The sequence below is a fragment of the Scatophagus argus genome, chromosome 5 (genome assembly GCF_020382885.2).
Source record: "Scatophagus argus isolate fScaArg1 chromosome 5, fScaArg1.pri, whole genome shotgun sequence".
Taxonomy (NCBI): Eukaryota; Metazoa; Chordata; class Actinopteri; family Scatophagidae; genus Scatophagus; species Scatophagus argus.
Window position 1 is genome coordinate 4,485,069 of NC_058497.1, and position 18,855 is coordinate 4,503,923.

General features: G+C 44.3%; 2 protein-coding genes and 2 long non-coding RNA genes across 4 annotated transcripts; all 4 read left to right on the top strand.

The window, feature by feature from the left end:
- The first annotated feature begins 1,851 nt into the window (after window positions 1-1,851).
- Window positions 1,852-2,758, top strand: LOC124058645. The gene is made up of 3 exons (XR_006843278.1): window positions 1,852-1,932; window positions 2,129-2,196; window positions 2,635-2,758. It is a non-coding gene; the product is annotated as an uncharacterized LOC124058645 (long non-coding RNA).
- A 128-nt stretch (window positions 2,759-2,886) lies between these two features.
- LOC124058668 lies at window positions 2,887-3,466 on the top strand. Its single transcript, XR_006843281.1, has 3 exons — window positions 2,887-2,929; window positions 3,040-3,118; window positions 3,254-3,466. It is a non-coding gene; the product is annotated as an uncharacterized LOC124058668 (long non-coding RNA).
- Window positions 3,467-3,627: 161 nt separating this feature from the next.
- Window positions 3,628-5,011, top strand: LOC124059125 (ubiquitin carboxyl-terminal hydrolase 26-like). Its single transcript, XM_046388904.1, has 5 exons — window positions 3,628-3,806; window positions 4,186-4,245; window positions 4,394-4,525; window positions 4,632-4,755; window positions 4,856-5,011. The coding sequence occupies exons 1-5, from the start codon at window positions 3,628-3,630 to the stop codon at window positions 5,009-5,011; spliced, it is 651 nt and encodes a 216-aa protein (XP_046244860.1).
- A 189-nt stretch (window positions 5,012-5,200) lies between these two features.
- On the top strand, window positions 5,201-7,746 carry LOC124059126 (ubiquitin hydrolase B-like). The gene is made up of 6 exons (XM_046388905.1): window positions 5,201-5,319; window positions 5,884-5,960; window positions 6,085-6,193; window positions 6,712-6,769; window positions 7,196-7,350; window positions 7,741-7,746. Exons 1-6 carry the CDS (start codon window positions 5,299-5,301, stop codon window positions 7,744-7,746), a joined length of 426 nt encoding a protein of 141 aa, XP_046244861.1. The 5' UTR covers window positions 5,201-5,298.
- The last annotated feature ends 11,109 nt before the right edge of the window (window positions 7,747-18,855 follow it).

Genomic DNA, 18,855 nt, shown 5'->3' on the forward strand with positions numbered 1-18,855 from the left:
TTCCACATCAGCAGAAAAGAATGAAAGAAAGAAAATCGACCAAATTCATGCAATGGAAACTTTGTTGTTACTGATGAAACGTGACAAAAGAAGAGTGATCCGTCTGTCTGAGAGGCAGTGACGTATATCCGTCTTTTGTTATGACGCGTGATCTCTTAAAGGCTCATTTTTTTACCTGCCATTGTTATATGTTATATGAATTGGAAATTTGAGGAACTCAGTGGTACAGCAACGTCACGTCCGTCCAGCTTTGTGTCTCAAATGCACAGTAGGTGTAAAAATAGTTGTAGCCTGTGTGGGGCTGCAGATGATGAGCTCAAATCATGGAGGGAGAACAAATATCTCCGAACCACGATCTGAGCCTGAAGCAGGTTGGCCCTTCATCTGCATCTCATTTTCAGTGAGGAAGTTGATCGCAGCTCGGCTTTCAGAGGAAGCATCACAGCATGAGCCTACCGTGGGCCCACCGCTTTCAGGTACACTATATAGACAAAAGTATAGGGACACCTGACCATTATGCTGCATTCTAAATACATATACGCCTAGATGTTGGAGAAGCGACTTGTGATCAGAAGGTCGCTGGTTCGATTCCCCCACCGGGCAGGCAGGAAAAATTTGAGTGTGGTGTAGTGATAATGTCCCCCCCCTCCCATTAGCTGGCTGATGTGCCCTTGAGCAAGGCACTTAACCCCCAATATATGCTCCCTGGGCGCTTGATGCAGCCCACTGCTCCTGTGTTTCACTGCATGTTGCATGTGTGTGTGTTTCAGTAATTTCCCAGCTTGGTATTAATAAAGTAACTTTGCATTATATAATGTAAGTGCTAACTTCTTATAAAGACAGCATATGTCTCTTTCATGTGATATGTAATGACGCACATATGTGATGATGTGATGCACATCACTTCGGGCCTTGCTACAAGAGAGAGAAAAAAAGGTGAAACACATTTCTTTAATAACTGTAACATTTGAACACAGTGTAATTTCACATCAGGCCAGTTTAGTAAGATTTTGATCATTTTTGCTGTGCCAGCTGACATTTCAGCTCAACTTCCTATCATTCAAGCACGCAAATACATGACCACAACCCAGAAATAACTGCAGGACAAGGAGATTTAACATATCATTGCTTGATATTTTGCACAATAAGAAAACAGACAAAGTTTCAAAAATTGCCTGTCTGAAGACAGAATGTGTTATAAATGTCACAATTAGCATGCAGCCTTGATCGGGTAAGGTGTGCAGGTTCTCCACCCTTTCAGACCTAGAAAATGTTCCCTTGCATTGATCTGTTGGACAAAGAGCAGGTATAAAAGAAAATAACAGAGGAAGAGAGAGAGCAGGCATTGATTGACCTGTTCTTAAATTAGGAGGGGGGCCATGCTCACAGATCTGGAGAAAGTGCTCTCCATCAATCTGAAATAGAAAATTACACATTACCATCAACCACCCCACCTTACTGACTATTAAAACACAGTAGCCTGTTGTTGTTGAGTTTTTTGTAGTGTACTTATAATGGGATTCTCCACTATATCAGCACCTGAATGCTTAAACGCCTGCTGGCAATAGAATCTGATGAAGGAAGACGTGCAAGATGTCGCCCGGTGTTTGCTAGACTATTGATTTGTCTGATTCGCTCAGATCTGAGTTGTGATTTTATTTTAATTTGACTTAATCAAAGAGTCAAACAATAAAGCCAGTTGAAGATGGCTTTCGTGTGGCTCAGGTAAGAATTGTGACATGCGGTTCCATTCCAGAATGTCAGGGGTTCACCTCAAAGCACACATTCTAGAACTGATCTGGTACTTGAGTTCTTGTTAGTGAGAGGGTCAGTTTCACTTGAACTTCTCAACAGTGAACAGGTTTACACCGAATTGCAGAAGAGATCGTCACAGCTACAAACATGTTTTCACTACGTCGTTTGTTAGGAAAGGTTAGTCTCTCAGATGTACAATGTGTTTCTTTGGGGGTCGCTTTTTTTAATGCGACCTCGTGGACTGAAAAACATAATACTCTTCAGACTTTGAGTTGTGTTTGTTAGACACTACCTGTGATATTTTCTGTACCTGCAATGAAGGCACGTTGTTTTTCAGACAGTGTTTTGCCTTATTTCTCTTTATTCTGAGCAGACAAAAAAAACACCTCAAGAAAATGTGCCAGCAGAGGAGAGGAAAAAGCCCTCCATCCCTCAGAGGAGGTAAGATGATCGAGAACAGTTATTTTACTCTTGCCTAAACTGTTTCTTCATTTTAGCTGTTAGATTATAGTTTACCTTATTTAGTCTTCAGGTGATTTTACTCAGTGAAAACAGTTTCAGTGTAGTTTTTAAGTGGGGATCCACACACACATTCATGTAGTGTTGTGACCACATCAGTTGACCTGAGATCTGTGACAAATCTTTCTGCACTTTTGACCTTGTAACATACTGGGGCAGTAAAAAAAAACTTACTGGGACACATGAGTACACATGAGTCAAGAAGATTGAAATACAAATGTTGGAGTCACAGATATTTGGTGTGCAAGTGTAGGAATAATCATTTTGTGATTTTGTGAGAGTTACAAAACTTGTTGCTGATTTCTTTCTGGCTAAAAATTATTCCACTATTGAAAAAGCAACCAACTTTCTTTACACCAGAGTGGCCTTCTCAGACACACCTGCTGCCAGCACCAGTCCAGCCTCAGCAAAGCCAGCTGAGGCTGGACAAGACACAAAGACAAAGAAAAGAAAATGGATAAATCGTCTCTTCGGTCACACTCTGGTATGTTTAACAGAAAGTGTCACAGCTTCACTTTTTCCTTGTTTAAATCGCCTGTAACATTTTTCTTTCAGTGAGCACAAATAACGTTTGAAGTAGTTTTTCCATGTTGTTTTGGTTTTCTCAACAGCAGAAAAGTGTTTCCGAGGAGAAGGCGCCAGTCCCAGAGAAAAGGTAAGACGCTCCAATCCGAATACGTTTCATGGGTTTCGACTAACTGGTTTATTCTTGTGATATTTCTGAAAAGTTCACAATAAAATGACCAACCGTGTGTCACTTTTCAGCACAACTGAGGCCCAAACTGCCAGATCAACAAAGAAAACAAGCAAGAAGTGGTGGCGTGGGATGTTTAAATGTTGTAGGGTATGTTTCACAGAAAGAGCTGATGTAACCACCTATGTGTCAGTCACAACTGCACGAGAGCACCTGAAAACTTGTATTGTTCAATATTCTGACTTTGCATTTTTGATCCATGACTGTTTGTCTTTCCACCAACAGACATGTCGGGTTGCTCCATGTCCCAACTCTGAAGAAGAGCAGAAAAACTCGGCAACGCCTAAAAAAAGGTAATGATGCTACGTTCACTGTCTGTCAGGAGCGTGTGAGGTGTGATCACTTCATAAATACATTCACACACAGACTACTTATTCTCACATGATATCAGATTTTTAACCATAAATAATATGACATGATGATTCATTGTCCAGTTCTGCAGTAATCTGAGTTGCTTCAGTTTTAATCTTGTGGTGATGGTCTGTCATGAAAAGAATTCTTTCTTTAATATAAGTTCACCTGCCAGTCATTTTGTTCTTCTCTTGACGAGGATGATCTCTTTCTTTTCCAGAATCAGCTTTGCAAAAGTTACAAAGGAGATGGACAAGATGGAGGAGATGAAGGAGATGGACGAGATGGACAATACAGACGCCATCAACATGCTGTTGGATGAGTCCATCCAAATCACAGATACCTCAATGCTGTCAGATTTAATGCTCAACAATGAGCTCACTGAGCAGTTGCTCCTCCAGCAGCTACTCTTCACGATGTTCAGCAAGTAAGTAACAACTGCCTCTACGCTTTCCAGTCTTCGAAATGTCCGCCGTAGCTGTTCATGTTAAGTTGTACTGTTAAGTTTGTGGTTGTATTTGTCAAAAGCTGTCGATGTCTTTCATTCGGTGTTACTCAGGGCTGAACTGTGACCTCAGAAAAACACATAATCAGATCTGTTAACACACTGTGTTCAGTAGATGTTTTCTCAGAATATTTGTTTAGCTCCTTCTCCGTCATGGCAGCCTGTAACAACTTTCAAAACAAATCATCAACTTCCTGTACGGTGGTAAAGTTGAAAAGTATTTTGCTGTCATTCTGACACATGAACTCTGGATTCATTGTGACATGTTTATGAACCATGCCTTTGTGTTTTTGTGTCACAGTAGCAACACAACAAATCAGTCTACAGAGGTTGTACAGAGCAGGACCGTTGACCCATTCGGGTAAGTAAATCTGCACAGGAAGCAAAGCTGGAGCGAGACGTGAACCCAGCAAATCAAACAGAAACATGTGCTTTGGGAGACAACGAGCTCCACTTTATGTTCGGTCAGTGAGGGTGTGAAGACATGTGCTTTGACTCGTATTTGTCAGGTTTCCAAACATTGGACAGAGCTGTTATATGAACTCCAGCCTGCAGAGTATACTGGCACTGGAGGACTTTGTGAGGGACATCAGCCGCATGGAACAGGTTTGGAGTTCAGTCCCTCAGGGTAATCTGATGAGGTAAAGCAGCCCACACACACACACACACACACACACACACACGCACGTCCACGACCCCGAAGAATGAAATCAAAGATCTAACCTTAGTCTTTCACACCTTCTGCAGAAGTTTGATGAAGATCAGGGATGTTCACACCTCTACAGACCCAAAAATAAAATCCAGCCTCCTGCATTCATTTAAGAAGACAATTTCCATCCAGGCTCCCGAGTTCAGAGACAATCAGCAAAAAGTGAGACAACTGATTTGATGTTTTGTTGTTTCACCTGTTTCTCATGCTTTGTGCTCTGCGTATAAACTCTGCTCTGCTTGGTGTGTTTTTGTGTGTTCAGGACGCTCATGAATTCTTGACCGCAGTCTTTAGCCAGATGAGGAGTCTGGGCCCTCTGCTGAAGGAGACAGCAGCACTAAAGGGCATAAGTTACACCTGTCCTGTGGAAGACCACCTGGTATTCAGTATGGATAGCACAAGGACATGCAAGAGGTAAGATAGCACAGGTCAATGACACTCCTCTTTCACACACACACACACACACACACACACACACACACGGGTAGTCTGTCAGACAGTCAGGCTACAAGTTTTCCTGCTGCCCCACTTGCTCCCTTTAATAATCAGATGCCGAAAAGGCCCTGTTGTGATGTAGCTGTGGTACAGCACTGTGCTTTAATGTGTACTGTCCCTTTAACGTGCAGTTGTGGGTCCCAGTCAGCGAGACAAGAAGAATTCTGTAACTTGTCTCTGGACCTGATTTCTGGAGGATCTATAGAACAAATGCTTGAAGGATATCTGAAGGTAAGACCCATCTGTCCTCATTCAGTCACATCATCACAGACTAATCTGAAGTCTGCTGAAACACACACACAAATACAGTATTGTTTCCATCACTTTTGGGGACATCACAGTCATTAATTTCCTGAAGCCCCAAACCATAACAATAAACATTACTTGCCTAATCCTACTCCTTATCTTAACCTCACCCTTTACATTGTGGCCATTTGAGTTTTGTCCCCATGAGTACTGCCAGTCACAGGTTTTTGTCCCCACAACTACAGGAATACACATCCCCACACACACAGACACACACACACGCGTCCTCCTGTGTGCGGATGTGTACTCACTTTGTAGGGACATAAATCTGAAAATTTACAGTCACACTGTGATGACTTGCCATCCTTATGTGGACAAAGTTTTATGGTGAAGTCCTGGTTCAAGGTCAGGTTTAGGTTTGGTGTAAGTTAAGGGTTATGGTTGGGCCAGTAGTGGACATGTAAGTTTATGTAATGTTCCCAAAAGTGACGAGAAGACATGATGGTGTGATTGTGTTGCTCAGCCTGTTGTCTCTGTGCTGTCCTGCAGGAGACAGATTTAGAGTTCAAGTGTGAGTGCGGAGGGACGTCGTCGGGCCAGACATTGTCCTTCGCGACCCTGCCTAGGTAAGCCACATCACAGCCATCATACATGATCACCTGACCCAAGTGGTTCCCAAATGGGGATCCCCTGTCCCCTGACCCCTCCTTTCTCAAGATTCAACAAGTTGTGTCTCATCTTGCCCTACAGAGTGCTCATATTACACCTGAAGCGTTTTTGCTTCACTCCCTCCTACACCCTGGAGAAGATCCAAGACCCCGTCCAACTACTGAGTCATCTGAAAGTGTCCTGCAAACAGGTGAAGAGAAACAGAACAATCACAGACATTAGACACATGTGGCAGTAAGAAGAAGAATCTGCTTTATTGACAGTATATATATTTTTACATACACACACTGAATTCGTCTTCTGCGTTTGACCCATCCTTAGTTGAACACACACACACATGCAACACCCGACAAATTACATGCAGTGAGACACACACAGGAGCAGTGGGCTGCATCAAGCGCCCGGGGAGCAAACTGGGGGTTAAGTGACTTGCTCAAAGGCACATCAGCCGGCTAATGGAGAGGGGGAGCATTTATCGCATTAATCACTCCACCCCACCCAAATTTTTCCTGCCCGTCCGGTGGGGGAATCAAACCAGCGACCCTCCAATCACACGCCGCTTCTCTAGGCCACAGCTGCCCCCAAAGCCTCTCTCTCTCTTTCCTCCTCCTCCTCCTCCTCTCTCTCCCACTTTTTCCATGGTTTTTTAAACATGTGGACATGTGAGCATGTTTGAGGCTAACTCTGATTACCTGTGTTTTCCCCCAGGATGTTGGCTGTTACAGTCTGGTCAGCGTCATCAACCACTTTGGCATCTCAAGAACAGGTAAGCAGGCTGAATTCAGACATGTTGTGGAAATGTTTCAGTTAATGATGAAAATAACTGATTATTTTATACTATTTATACAGAAACGTTTTAATTACACTTGTTGAGCTTGGTTAATTAATCGCTCACTAATCACTCACTTTATCCATGCATGCGTCCTTATCTAGAAAACCTTTGTGTTGCCAGTTTGTGAAGTTTCTCTAAGGTTAATATTTATAAAACCTTAATTAATAACTTAACCTTTTGTGCCTGCGGACATGATGGACTGTTCGAAAGAGGTACCAGATTTCTGTATTCACTTAGAAAGGACACAAATCTAGAAGCTTTTCTGACTTTGTTAAATGCTAAATCGCTGTTGTCTGCTATCACTGAGCCTTCATCATCCGCACTGTGTTCATATAGTAACAACAATCTGTCTCCTGTTAGGACACTACGTCTGTGATGGCATTTGCCCCGACAGTCCAGGTGACGAGCACAACCGCTGGCTCACCTTCAACGACTCAGCAGTCCACAAGACAACCAGCGCATCTGTTTGTGAGCAGCGGCGGGAGTCAGCATACGTCCTAATTTACAAACGAGAGGTAAGAAGGCAACACCGTCACATCCACTGTAAATGTCCAGTGCAAGTCACTGTCAGTCGGTAAATAACCACTACGACTTCTCAAGACCGAGCACAGCCTCTGTGTGCTGTTTCACCATTTTCACATTCATTATTATTTTGAGAGGAAATTGTCAAGTTTGATAGCTTCTTTTATTATGAAAGTAAAAATAAAATTTTGCATTGAAGAAAAGTTTATTTTTGTTTGCATATGCTGTCATTCATGGTTCTTAGAAAGACAATCAGAATCTGTAAAAATTGGTGTCAGCAGGTCACACTTTCAAAAATAATCGAAAACCAGAATCAGCCAGGAAGATTACAGTCAGTGCACCTCTAAACACAGCGTATACAATAATGTCGTGTGTATTTTCAGGTATAGAGCAGGACGCGGAGGGGGGCGCGTCTGAAGGTCCACAACTGAAGACCTGAGGGCCACGGAGGTGAGTCATTTATTCTGTCATTGCAGGTGCTGGACAAGGCATGGGATGAAGACCAGCAAGACCAGCAGAGGATGACCAAAGAAGAAGAAGTAGGCACCCAGACACCCCTGCCCTCCCTGCACCACCTCACCACCGCCGCCACCACACCACCTCACCACTACCCTCACCCCACTACCCCGACCCCACCACCCCTACACCACACCGCCCCACCACACCACCTCACCACCTCAGCACCACCCCCACCCCACCACCCCACCACACCACCTCACCACCACCCCCACACCACCCTACCACCACCCCACCACACCACACCTCGCCACCACCCCCACCCCACCCCGCCACCTCACCACCTCCCCGCACCCCCCCACCGCTGCCCCCACCACCCAACCACCCCACCACCACACCACACCACCTAACCACCACCCCCACCCCACCCCACCACACCACCAACCCCACACCACACCACCTCACCACTACCCCCATCCCACCACACCACCCCACCTTACCACCTCCCCGCACCCCCCGCCGCTGCCCCCACCACCATACCACCTCACCACCACCCCCACCACACCACACCACCACACCTCCACACCACCCCACCTCACCTCCACACCACCCCACCACCACACCACACCACCTCACACCACCCTCACCACACCACCTCACCACCACCCCCACCACACCTCACCACCACCCCCACCACACCCCACCACTCCCACCACCACCACCCCCACCCCACCACACCACCTCACCACTACCCCCACCCCACTACCCCCACCCCACCACACCACACCACCTCACCTCCACACCACCCCACCACCACCCCCACCCCACCACCCCCACCCCACCCCACCACCTCACCACCTCCCCGCACCCCCCCACCGCTGCCCCCACCACCCAACCACCCCACCACCACACCACACCACCTAACCACCACCCCCACCCCACCCCACCACACCACCAACCCCACACCACACCACCTCACCACTACCCCCATCCCACCACACCACCCCACCTTACCACGTCCCCGCACCCCCCGCCGCTGCCCCCACCACCATACCACCTCACCACCACCCCCACCACACCTCCACACCACCCCACCTCACTTCCACACCACCCCACCTCACCACCCCACCACCACACCACACCACCTCACACCACCCTCACCACACCACCTCACCACCACCCCCACCACACCTCACCACCACCCCTACCACACCCCACCACTCCCACCACCACCACCCCCACCCCACCTCACCACTACCCCCACCCCACTACCCCCACCCCACCACACCACACCACCTCACCTCCCCACCACCCCACCACCACCCCCACCCCACCTCACCACCACACCACCTCACACCACCCCCACCACACCACCTCAGCACCACCCCCACCACACCACCTCACCACCACCCCCACACCACCCTACCACCACCCCACCACACCCCACCACACCACCACACCACCTCACACCACCCTCACCACACCACCTCACCACCACCCCCACCACACCTCACCACCTCACCACCACCCCCACCACACCCCACCACACCACCTCACCACCACTCCCACCACCACCACCCCCACCCCACCACACCACCTCACCACTTCCCCTACCCCACTACCCCCACCCCACCACCCCTACACCACACCGCCCCACCACACCACCTCACCACCTCACCACCACCACTCCCACCACACCACCTCACCACCACCACACCACCATCACCACGCCCACAGGAGGATAGGGCCACCGCCCCCCAGAGAGCCTGGCTCCTCCCAAGGTTTCTTCCTATTACAGGGAGTTTTTCCTTGCCACAGTCGCCCCACAGTTGCTGAGCACCAGGACAAACCAGAGTGATCTCATCAGCAGTTAAATTCATAGATTTCTCATCCTGCTGTTGAGATGGTCCTGTGCTGTTGCAGCATTTGGCTTGCTCTCTGAGGACAACTATACATAAAGAAGAAAACAGAAATAATATTTTTTATAATATAAATAAAATTGTGACTCTAAATTACTTGTAATATTTTATTTTATTTTTGTATTTTATATCCTAATATATATTATATCCTATAATATATAAATATAAATAAAATTTGTAAATACATTTTCAAACTGAAGGATGTGGTTGTTTGTGTTATAGCGACTCTAAGTATGAGTTTGTGTTTGGTTAAACGAGACCCAGCAAACAGGAATTTCCACAAGTTTTATTGCTCACTTTTTAAAGTTCCATAACAGTTAGGTCTCTTTTTTTACAGGAAACATAATCAGTTTGATTCATTTTATCTCAGACTGAGAAAATACACATGGTCAGATTAAAATGAAAAAGGCTGATATTCACGCACAGTGGTATTAATAGAAATAGCGGCTGTTTGTAAGGTTGTAAGAGCAGCGAGCTTGTCTACAGTCATAGAAGAAATATTTCGTCTACCCAGTGTGTTACTGAGGCAAATGTGGAAAAATGTGGAAACAGCCATCAGTGAGCAGAGCACTTCCGGTGTAAAAAGCGGACCCGATGCAGACAGCAGTGATGGTGGGATGATTCCAGTTATTTACTGATACAACAAGACCGTCACAAAAAAAAAAAACACAAAGCAAGAATGGATGAATGAAAATGAGTTGGTTAAAACACCCTGGAGTCGACAGACGCGCCGGCGCGTCCTTATCACAAGACCAACTTAAGACGACGTAGCTGCAAGACGCAGCCTCGCTGAATCTCTGTTTTAATTTGTGTTGAAAGTGGGCACTTCAAACTATATACAAGTTTTAAAATTTTGTTAATATGTCAAGTAAAACCCGAGTTATGATAAACAATATACGCAATGTTTTTTCCTGAACATTGCCGTCACGTTTGTTGCGCCTTTGGTGCGCGTTTGGTGCGAGTTTTATGCAAGAAGACGCAGTAAACACCAGCGCATTGAGCGCACTTCATTCAACACACTTCAGCGCATTTTCCCCACTCGGATTTTATAGTTTTTGTGTGATTTTAGGTCCAGTGTGTTAATACAGTATGTCAAAATGAAAAAAATAACAGTAAAGTCACACTTGTGAGGTTGTGCTGAACAAAAATGATACCGAACATGGCAAGGTAAAAAATTTCTAAGTTGAAATATAAAGTTAGAATCAAAAATAGTCAAAAACTGACAATTATACATGACTCCAGAGGGTTAATTCTGTGGAGGATTGTTGAGTCAAGTGAGGACAGATGGGCAAAGAAGGTCAGAGGACTGCAGGACTGATGAGAGGGAGCAGGTGAGGAAATGGGTGAGGCAATCAGGTGGTGGGGGAGAAGGGCATCCCTGTGGTCTTGAATCAGGGTTCATTTATATGGAGGAGAGTGGACCAGTGAAGATGCGATCAAACCTCTGCATTATGCTTCAGTACAGTGTGCTGTGTTTTTGGACTTGCTTTGTGTTCTTCTTCCACCAAATGTGCTTCAACAAAACTTCACACACCACAATAAGGCTGCTGAGAGGTAAAGTGGCTGTACAGCTGCTTGTGAAAGGAGGACGAGGAGATCCTGTTTGTCTCTGCCACACACTGAACTTCTACGGTTATTGTTGACAAGCTGCTATGATAGATGGAAAGATAGATAGATAGATAGATAGATAGATAGATAGATAGATAGATAGATAGATAGATAGATAGACATTTTATTGATCCCGAGGGAAATTCAAGACGACTATTGACCAGAAGTAAATAAGGTTTGGGTTGTGTTTTGTTTTGTAAATTTGTTCCAACCGGTGCCGCACTTTGACGCGCTGATGAGACAGATGTTCCTCACACTTGGGAGCTTTGTGTGCTTGGTAACTGAATTCACAGAAACCACCCACAGGTAGCTTCCCTTCTCTCTCCCATCCAGCTCCCTGCGTCGCCTGCCTCCCCCACCCCCCCACCCCACCAGCAGTGCGCACTCCACTCCCTCTTCACCGCATCCCAGTCTGTCCAGTTGGCTCCACGCGGTGAGAGCCCGGCTCAGATCTGCACATCTGGAGCAGCGACGGGGAACAGCGTGATGAGACGGGATCAAGCGGGGGGGGGGGGTTTCTTGCCGCCGCAGCACCCGCATTGCAACACGAAAGCGTTGCTGAGGACCGGCTGTTGAATGTCTGAATAGCATTTTATTTTATCATAAGCAGCACTGAACAGACAGATAAACACAATGGACGTGCGTCATCAGCGCGTCCAGTGGTGTCATTTTTAAAATTTCTCCTGACAGGATAACAGTGTGGGTGTGTTTTCTGGATTTTAAACGCGCATTAGAAGTTGGGCTGTTGCAACCATAGGATTTCTATCCAGGCTGGCCCGAACAGCAGCCTGAAACAACAGGACACGGACTTGGATCTTGGCAGCAATCAGAGATATTTGCAGCAGCTGCAGCAGTCAAGTTCTTGCGGAGGATAAACTGTTGCCTTGAATCAAACTTTGTCTTTGAACTTGCGGGCTTTTGGCCTGTCCGACACCCCCTCCTCCGCCCTCAGTGCTCGGAGGGTGAGACATGGAGAGCTGCAGGTGACTGACCGCTCACCGAAGCTTCAGGACGCCCACTGGGGATTTACTGGACATATTGGGAATACCCAGGTGCCCCGGGAAGGATGGTGGGTAGGCTGCTCACTTGGCGATCACATGCCAGATTAGTGTGTGTGTGTGTGTGTGTGTATAAGCAGCATCAACAGCTTTTCTTTCATCTGCCTTTAACGGCTCACATCACCTCTCAGTCAACTTCTTCACCCCATCCTCACCTCCGCCGGTCACGACTGGTTCCGGTTCTGCTCGTCACAAGATAGATAGGACAGTTATCTTCACATCAGCTCCGGGCTCTCAGATCACAAGACGGGCTCGTTGAGTGGCTCGGCGCATCACACACATTATCTTGTTTTAGTGGGCGAGTGATCATGTGCTCTGCAGAAAATGGCAAAACTCTAATTTGTGTCTTCGGTCATGCCCACACACACACACACACACAAACACAGAGAAATAATCACAGAAATACACAAGCATAGGCATACATAGCTGGCAGAATGTTGCTGGCCAGAGGGGACCAGTTGCCTTTGATTTCGTTAGAGTGGAAGAAAACAAACACTTTGTATGTTCAACCTCCACATGAGGACCATGTCTGGATTGTCCCACTAGGGGGCCCAGAGAAACCGTGTCGCCTGGCTTCTCTGTGTTGCACTGATACACTGATAAATGGTTTCCTGTACAGTATTTGCCTTTCAGTGAACTCACCAGCTGAGTTGGACATGTTTGCTGAAGTGATGTGACAGCAGTAAGATGGTGAGACTGTGAGACAGTGAGTGTTCTGCACCTCTTTGCAGCAGTGGCTGAAGGCCATAAAGTTACACTTTGTAGGTATCTGCTAATTTTGTGGCATTTAAAAGACATGGACATTTGATGTCAGTGAAACATTTTCTAGAGGTAAAACCTGCACTGTATGATCTGGATACAAGTTCTGCTTATTTCTGAATGCTTATTTATATATAATTTATAATTACTGAAATCAGAAAAGATAACCTCAGGCTCTGATGATTGCACCTCCTTACACTTGAGAGGCTACAGCTAGGGAATATTTGGCATTTTCTTTCTTAAGGAACAGCATAAATGATTGATGAACAGGCATTATTGGCTTTCTGTCAGTTGAGTGATTGATTAATTGACTAATTGTGTCAGCTTTAGATTTAAGCATGTCTGCATTGTTCAAGGGCACTTTGTTTTTTGGCACTTTGATTATTTCTTTCTTTTTCCTTTTTTAGAACAGGATGATGGTATCCTCCTCCAAACATGTTTAAAATTCATTATGGTTCTGCCATAAGACAGTGAACGGGGTAGCGGACATATTTTGTCCTCTGTCCATTAGTGTTGCTACACTCTGATGTACAGTAAGTATGCACTTGTGTGATTCAACATGCTTTTTGATGTTGCTGTCTTCTCCAAGACAGGTTTCACACATACCTCCAGAGAGACTTGGTGACAATCTAACTGTCTCATTTAAAATGTGACTCTGTGCAGCAGGTTCTAAAAGACTCTAAGCAGATTGCCTAAGAAACTTGTGCCATGGGACAATGACTCTGTCTCATGCTTCAGTTTCTGACTGAGACTAGCTTCATACTGGAAATATATTACTCTCAGACTGTGTGCTCAAGAGAGGTTTTCTCCACTCCACTGTAAAACTACTGCATTAGTTATCCGCACTCTTGGGCTATTTAGACACATTCCATTAATTCTGTAGTTGACATTTAAGTGTGAAACAATTAGGTGAGGCAGGAGCTGAGTTGGCAAAGAGCTCCAGGTCTGCAAGCTGGAGGGCTTTTTGAAGCATGAATCAGTCCAACATATCCATGAGACTAATAGAGTCTTCTGCTACCAAATAAACTCTAAGTGTATCAGCAGGCGTGCTGCCCAAGGCATGTGATGGATTTTTCTTCGAGGTTCACCACTCGAGGGACACTATGAGATTTGCTGAGAGAGGAAGACAGGAAGGTGTGAGGTAGAGGTGGAGGGGATGGAGTGTCAAAGAGCAACTGGGTTGCTCAGAGCATTGATCTTTGAGTGTTTCTTCCACTTTGACAGTCTGAAAGAGTGTGCCAGATTGTGCTCCAGATCAAGTGTTGGAAGAAGTGAAGTGAGGAGCAGATCAAATAGCCTGTTTTGTTTTCAGATCTTGTCCAAATGAAACTACGGGAAAGCAATTTTAATGAAGTTTATTTTTTTCCATTTGTGGGTGGAGCTTTGGAAATGAGGGCTTAAGTGAGATTGCCTTCATTCCATGTTGCTCTCTAAAGAGCTCAGTCAGCCAATTTTATGTGTGTATCTCTGTGTTCATGTGTGTGTGTGTGTGCATGTTGTTTAATGCTACTGTTCAGTTTGTGCTGGATAATCATTTCTCTTGATTGTTCAGTCACCATGGCACAACTTGAATGGGTTGCAATGAGCAAATTAGATTTTTTTTTTCACACTAAAGTAATGACATGCAGCAGAGAGACACACAATAAATGGTGACTCAGTGTGGTCCATTACAGTAAGCAGCTTTACATGTATCGTGTTGAGGTTCAACATTGACCAAAAAAAGACTGGAGAGGAAACTCATGTTAAAATGGTTTTGAATTGACCCCTGAAAGACATTTCGGTCCAAAATATTACAAGTAGCAGCTGGGAATGACCATGTCCACTCATGACTGTGTCCATTCATCTCAACTTTGTCTCTATAGGAACATTTCTGTAGTTCCAAGAATCCTCGTTTTCATTGCGTCTGTACCACACCAACTGGGAACAGTTTTAGTTCTCAGTTTTGAGGAACGTTTTAGTTCCTACTTCAGAGTAGGGTCTCTCAGCACAAGAGTGATGTACTGTATGAATATGGTGATTGGTCCAGACATAAGTATTAGTGCATGGAGCTGTCAACCAGCATTTTTTAAAAAATGTCAGCATTCCTATTGGTGGTGTGAATGCAAACAGAAAAAAGCCCCTGAAGGAATGTGCTTCTCAGATTAGCTCCCCAGTGGGCAGCTCCTCTTAGTGTGCCCAGAACTGTTTGGCCCAAAAAAACCTTTATGATTCCCAGTGCTGTAATACATATTAGACCGCATAAAAACCCTTTAAGCACTTGCACACACTCTTGTACCAAATTCAACCCATTAATAACCCAACAAGAGATGTGGGGTAACAGTTGCACATTTTAAGTCATATAATCAATGATAGTGGAAGAAAACACACAGCATCTGGAATGCCTCATGACAAACAGACAAGAGTGGCTAAGAATTCTATCTCTCTCATCTAGTCTGACAACTTCTACAATTGATTTCATTACTTTGGCCCACAGGAACACAGAGCACTCTTCTATGCACAGCTGTATACATGGCAAAGTGAAAGGGGATTGCTGTTTTCAATTCAGCATTGGTGGAAAGTAACTAACTAACTAACTAACTAACTTCTCCTCTCTCATTATATGCTCCAACTGTAAACTGTATATACGTTCATTTACTAGCTCCCCTTCCTGCAGCAACAACAGTAACATGCTGCCTCAACATTGATTTTTCAGTATTAATTATCAATTGGTGTCATATATAACATCAGTCTGTACATGCTTTCCATATCAATATCTAAAGATACATCACACTTATATATGCGCAAACATGTAGTTAACTTTCTTTGTCATTATTGCAATATTAGTTGCAGAAACTTATTTAATTTTCATGAAATGAATTCAGTTTTATTTGAGTTACCCGTTCCTATGGGTTGCTGATGGAGGTGTTTGGCTGGCCAAAAACGGAGCAGCAGCAGCTCTTTCAGACCTGCTTAAAGATAATGATTTCCCCTTGAACTGCAGCATCTTCTACCAGTGTGAGCCAGTGTTTTCAAGTTAGATTTTTTTTTTCTCAGTTAATATTCAATACCACTATATTCACACGTGTGGTCAATATTGTTGTTGGTCTTAGTGGTCATGTCTTGGTCTTATCCCACTGTGTATCTAAATGGCCTGATCAGCCACATATGTTTTCCCTGGATTGTAGTTTTTAAGTTCAGATGTGCTGTTCTTTTTGTTAGTGCTTGACTTTAAATGGTAAATGGACTGTGTTTACATAGCGCTTGAGTCAACTAAACTCAAAGTGCTTTACAACACCAGCCAGCATTCACTCATTGACACATGTTCGTATGCTGGTCGCAGAGGTCATCATGCAAGGTGCCACCTGCTTGCTCAGGAGCGATAAACGTTCACATGAACATTCAGACACTGGTGTGAAAACCATCGTGAGCAAGTTGGGGTTCAGTATCTTGCCCAAGGACACTTTGACATATAAACTGCTGAGGATCAAACTTCCAATGACCTGCTCTACCTCAAGAGCCACAGACACTCCGCTAGTTTGAAATTATTGAGAGATGTATCTTTGTTGCTTTTTTATTATAAATAAAAAGAAAAACATTTTACAACAAAACAGCTGTGTCCAACACCAGCTTAGTCAGTGACATGTGGTTACAGTGGTTGGGTTGGCCTCTGGAGAAGTCGTGAGTATTGAAGGTGAAGACATCAACTACCAACACTGGTGGACTTTCATTCCCACATGACCCAACAAGAAGACCAGCACACTTAACTGAGGGAGGAAGGATCTTGCACACCAGAAGCGGAGTTTCAAAGAGTTTCAAGGAGTTTTGAGGCCTGTCTTCATTCACTATCCTGGTTTACAGGCAGATGTTTCCCAGTTTTATAGGACATAAAGTAAAGAACCCTCTAGAGCTCCATTGTTGGTACCTTCTTTCTGCTTCTTGGTGTGGACTGAAACTGTTATATGTTATGTTGGTGATCGCAGACGACACCACCAAATATCCAGATGTGTTTCCTCTAAAATCTGTCAAAGCAAAAACTGTGACATTCTTCTTAGTGTATTTCTCCAGAATTGGTTTCCCCCTTAAAAACTTTTGTGAGCATGGCGCTGTTTCTATATCTACACTTCTGAAACTGGTTTACCAGCTGCTTAGCATCAAGAGTATGAGGATAACCCAATACCACCAGCAACTCATCCAAGGCCATGAACTAATGATATGAACAAGTACCAAGGCAAAGCCCAGTACCTGACAGCCATGAACCTGTGGAAGGACTATTAGAAAGTGCTCCCTTTCCAGCAGCTGTAAACATAACACATTAATTAAGAAAATTGTTATGGCAAATGAGATAGCAAGCATAAATAAATTAAAAGATGCTAAAGCAATCAGTAGAGTAGTAGAGGAAGAGTTGCTTGATAATTATAATTATTATTATATTATTAATACAAGCAACCCCTCTCAAAAGTATTAAAAGTATTCATCTGATTCACTGTAAATATAAAAATATTGTTCAGCATAATTTTGTGTACTTTGGGCTAGCACTGACATCCAGAATTTCATTGTTTTAGGCAACTCTTGCAAGAGTTCAGTAACAAGGAATGTCGCTGGGGTCATCTGGACGATTCATATAAATCCTGACAATGGCACACAGCTTCTGTAAATGATTCATGAAAACCCCAAGTACCTATTGGTCCAGCAGAGTCATCTTAAACCAGATCAAATCAAGAGTCTGTAAAATTGCTGGTGAGACATGACTAAATTGTAGAGCAGACTGAGTTCAGGCAGTCTTATCAACATAACATTGCCAAAGCAAATAAGCAAAGTATCTCTTAAGTGTAAGAGACCCAGACAGATCTTGACCACATCCAGACAGAGTGTCCTCAATTTGGCCAGAGAGGAAGGACACTACAAGAAATCCTCGCTAATAAACAGGGGAAGGATGACATTGTCTTACCAAAGTATATGACATAATGGCACTTAAAATGTTAAAAGCTGATAAATATCAACATAACAGACATGTTTAATTCCCCCAGACAAGGTGGACAAAGGTAATAAAGGCAATAAAGCAATAATTTGTGCTAAAACAGAAGGAGCTGGCTGCACAAAGTGAAGGACAGGAGGGACAGGACATGAACAGTAATATTGATATTGCTATTAACTATCATCCCTGATAAATTATTGTTTGGTTAAATAATTCTGCCTTAGGTTTCAATGTGCAGTTTACAGTCATAGTGTGTAAGTATGTGGAATTTGACTTACAAAACACTGGATATAAGTTGTGATTGATCCATGGTATCTATATGATCTATATATGAAGGAAATCTGCTATAGGTAGTGGTCAGATTTAAAGCTTTAAAGTCACTCTAATGAGTATTTTTGTATTAGTAGTGGGTCACATGACTACACTATGTGTAATGGGAAAGGAGTCACTCATAGTGATGATCCCACAGAGAATTATCATTTAGCTCCCTCAGCTTTTTGATATATTTTAGCTTCAAGAACTAAACAACACGCAAAGTTAATAGCTAGCTGGTGAACATGGTAGATGAATAGGAGCTAAAAAGGGGCTAGAGACCAACACAGAGCTAACAGGAGAGTGAATACTGGACTTACACTCTCCAAGTGTTCTGAAAATCTCAATAAAGTTGCTCTGTTGTTGGTGATGTGTAAGTAGGGCTGTACTCAAATGAGGATTTTCAGAATCAAATCAGAACTTTCAGGAAAT

Coding starts and splice junctions, on each gene's coding strand:
- LOC124059125 (XM_046388904.1), top strand. CDS start 3,628: ATGGACAAGATGGAGGAGATGAAGGAGATGGACGAGATGGACAATACA. Junction 3,807..4,185: donor CTCTTCACGATGTTCAGCAA/GTAAGTAACAAC, acceptor TTTGTGTCACAG/TAGCAACACAACAAATCAGT. Junction 4,756..4,855: donor TCAGAGACAATCAGCAAAAA/GTGAGACAACTG, acceptor TTGTGTGTTCAG/GACGCTCATGAATTCTTGAC.
- LOC124059126 (XM_046388905.1), top strand. CDS start 5,299: ATGCTTGAAGGATATCTGAAG. Junction 5,320..5,883: donor TGCTTGAAGGATATCTGAAG/GTAAGACCCATC, acceptor GCTGTCCTGCAG/GAGACAGATTTAGAGTTCAA. Junction 6,770..7,195: donor CTTTGGCATCTCAAGAACAG/GTAAGCAGGCTG, acceptor GTCTCCTGTTAG/GACACTACGTCTGTGATGGC.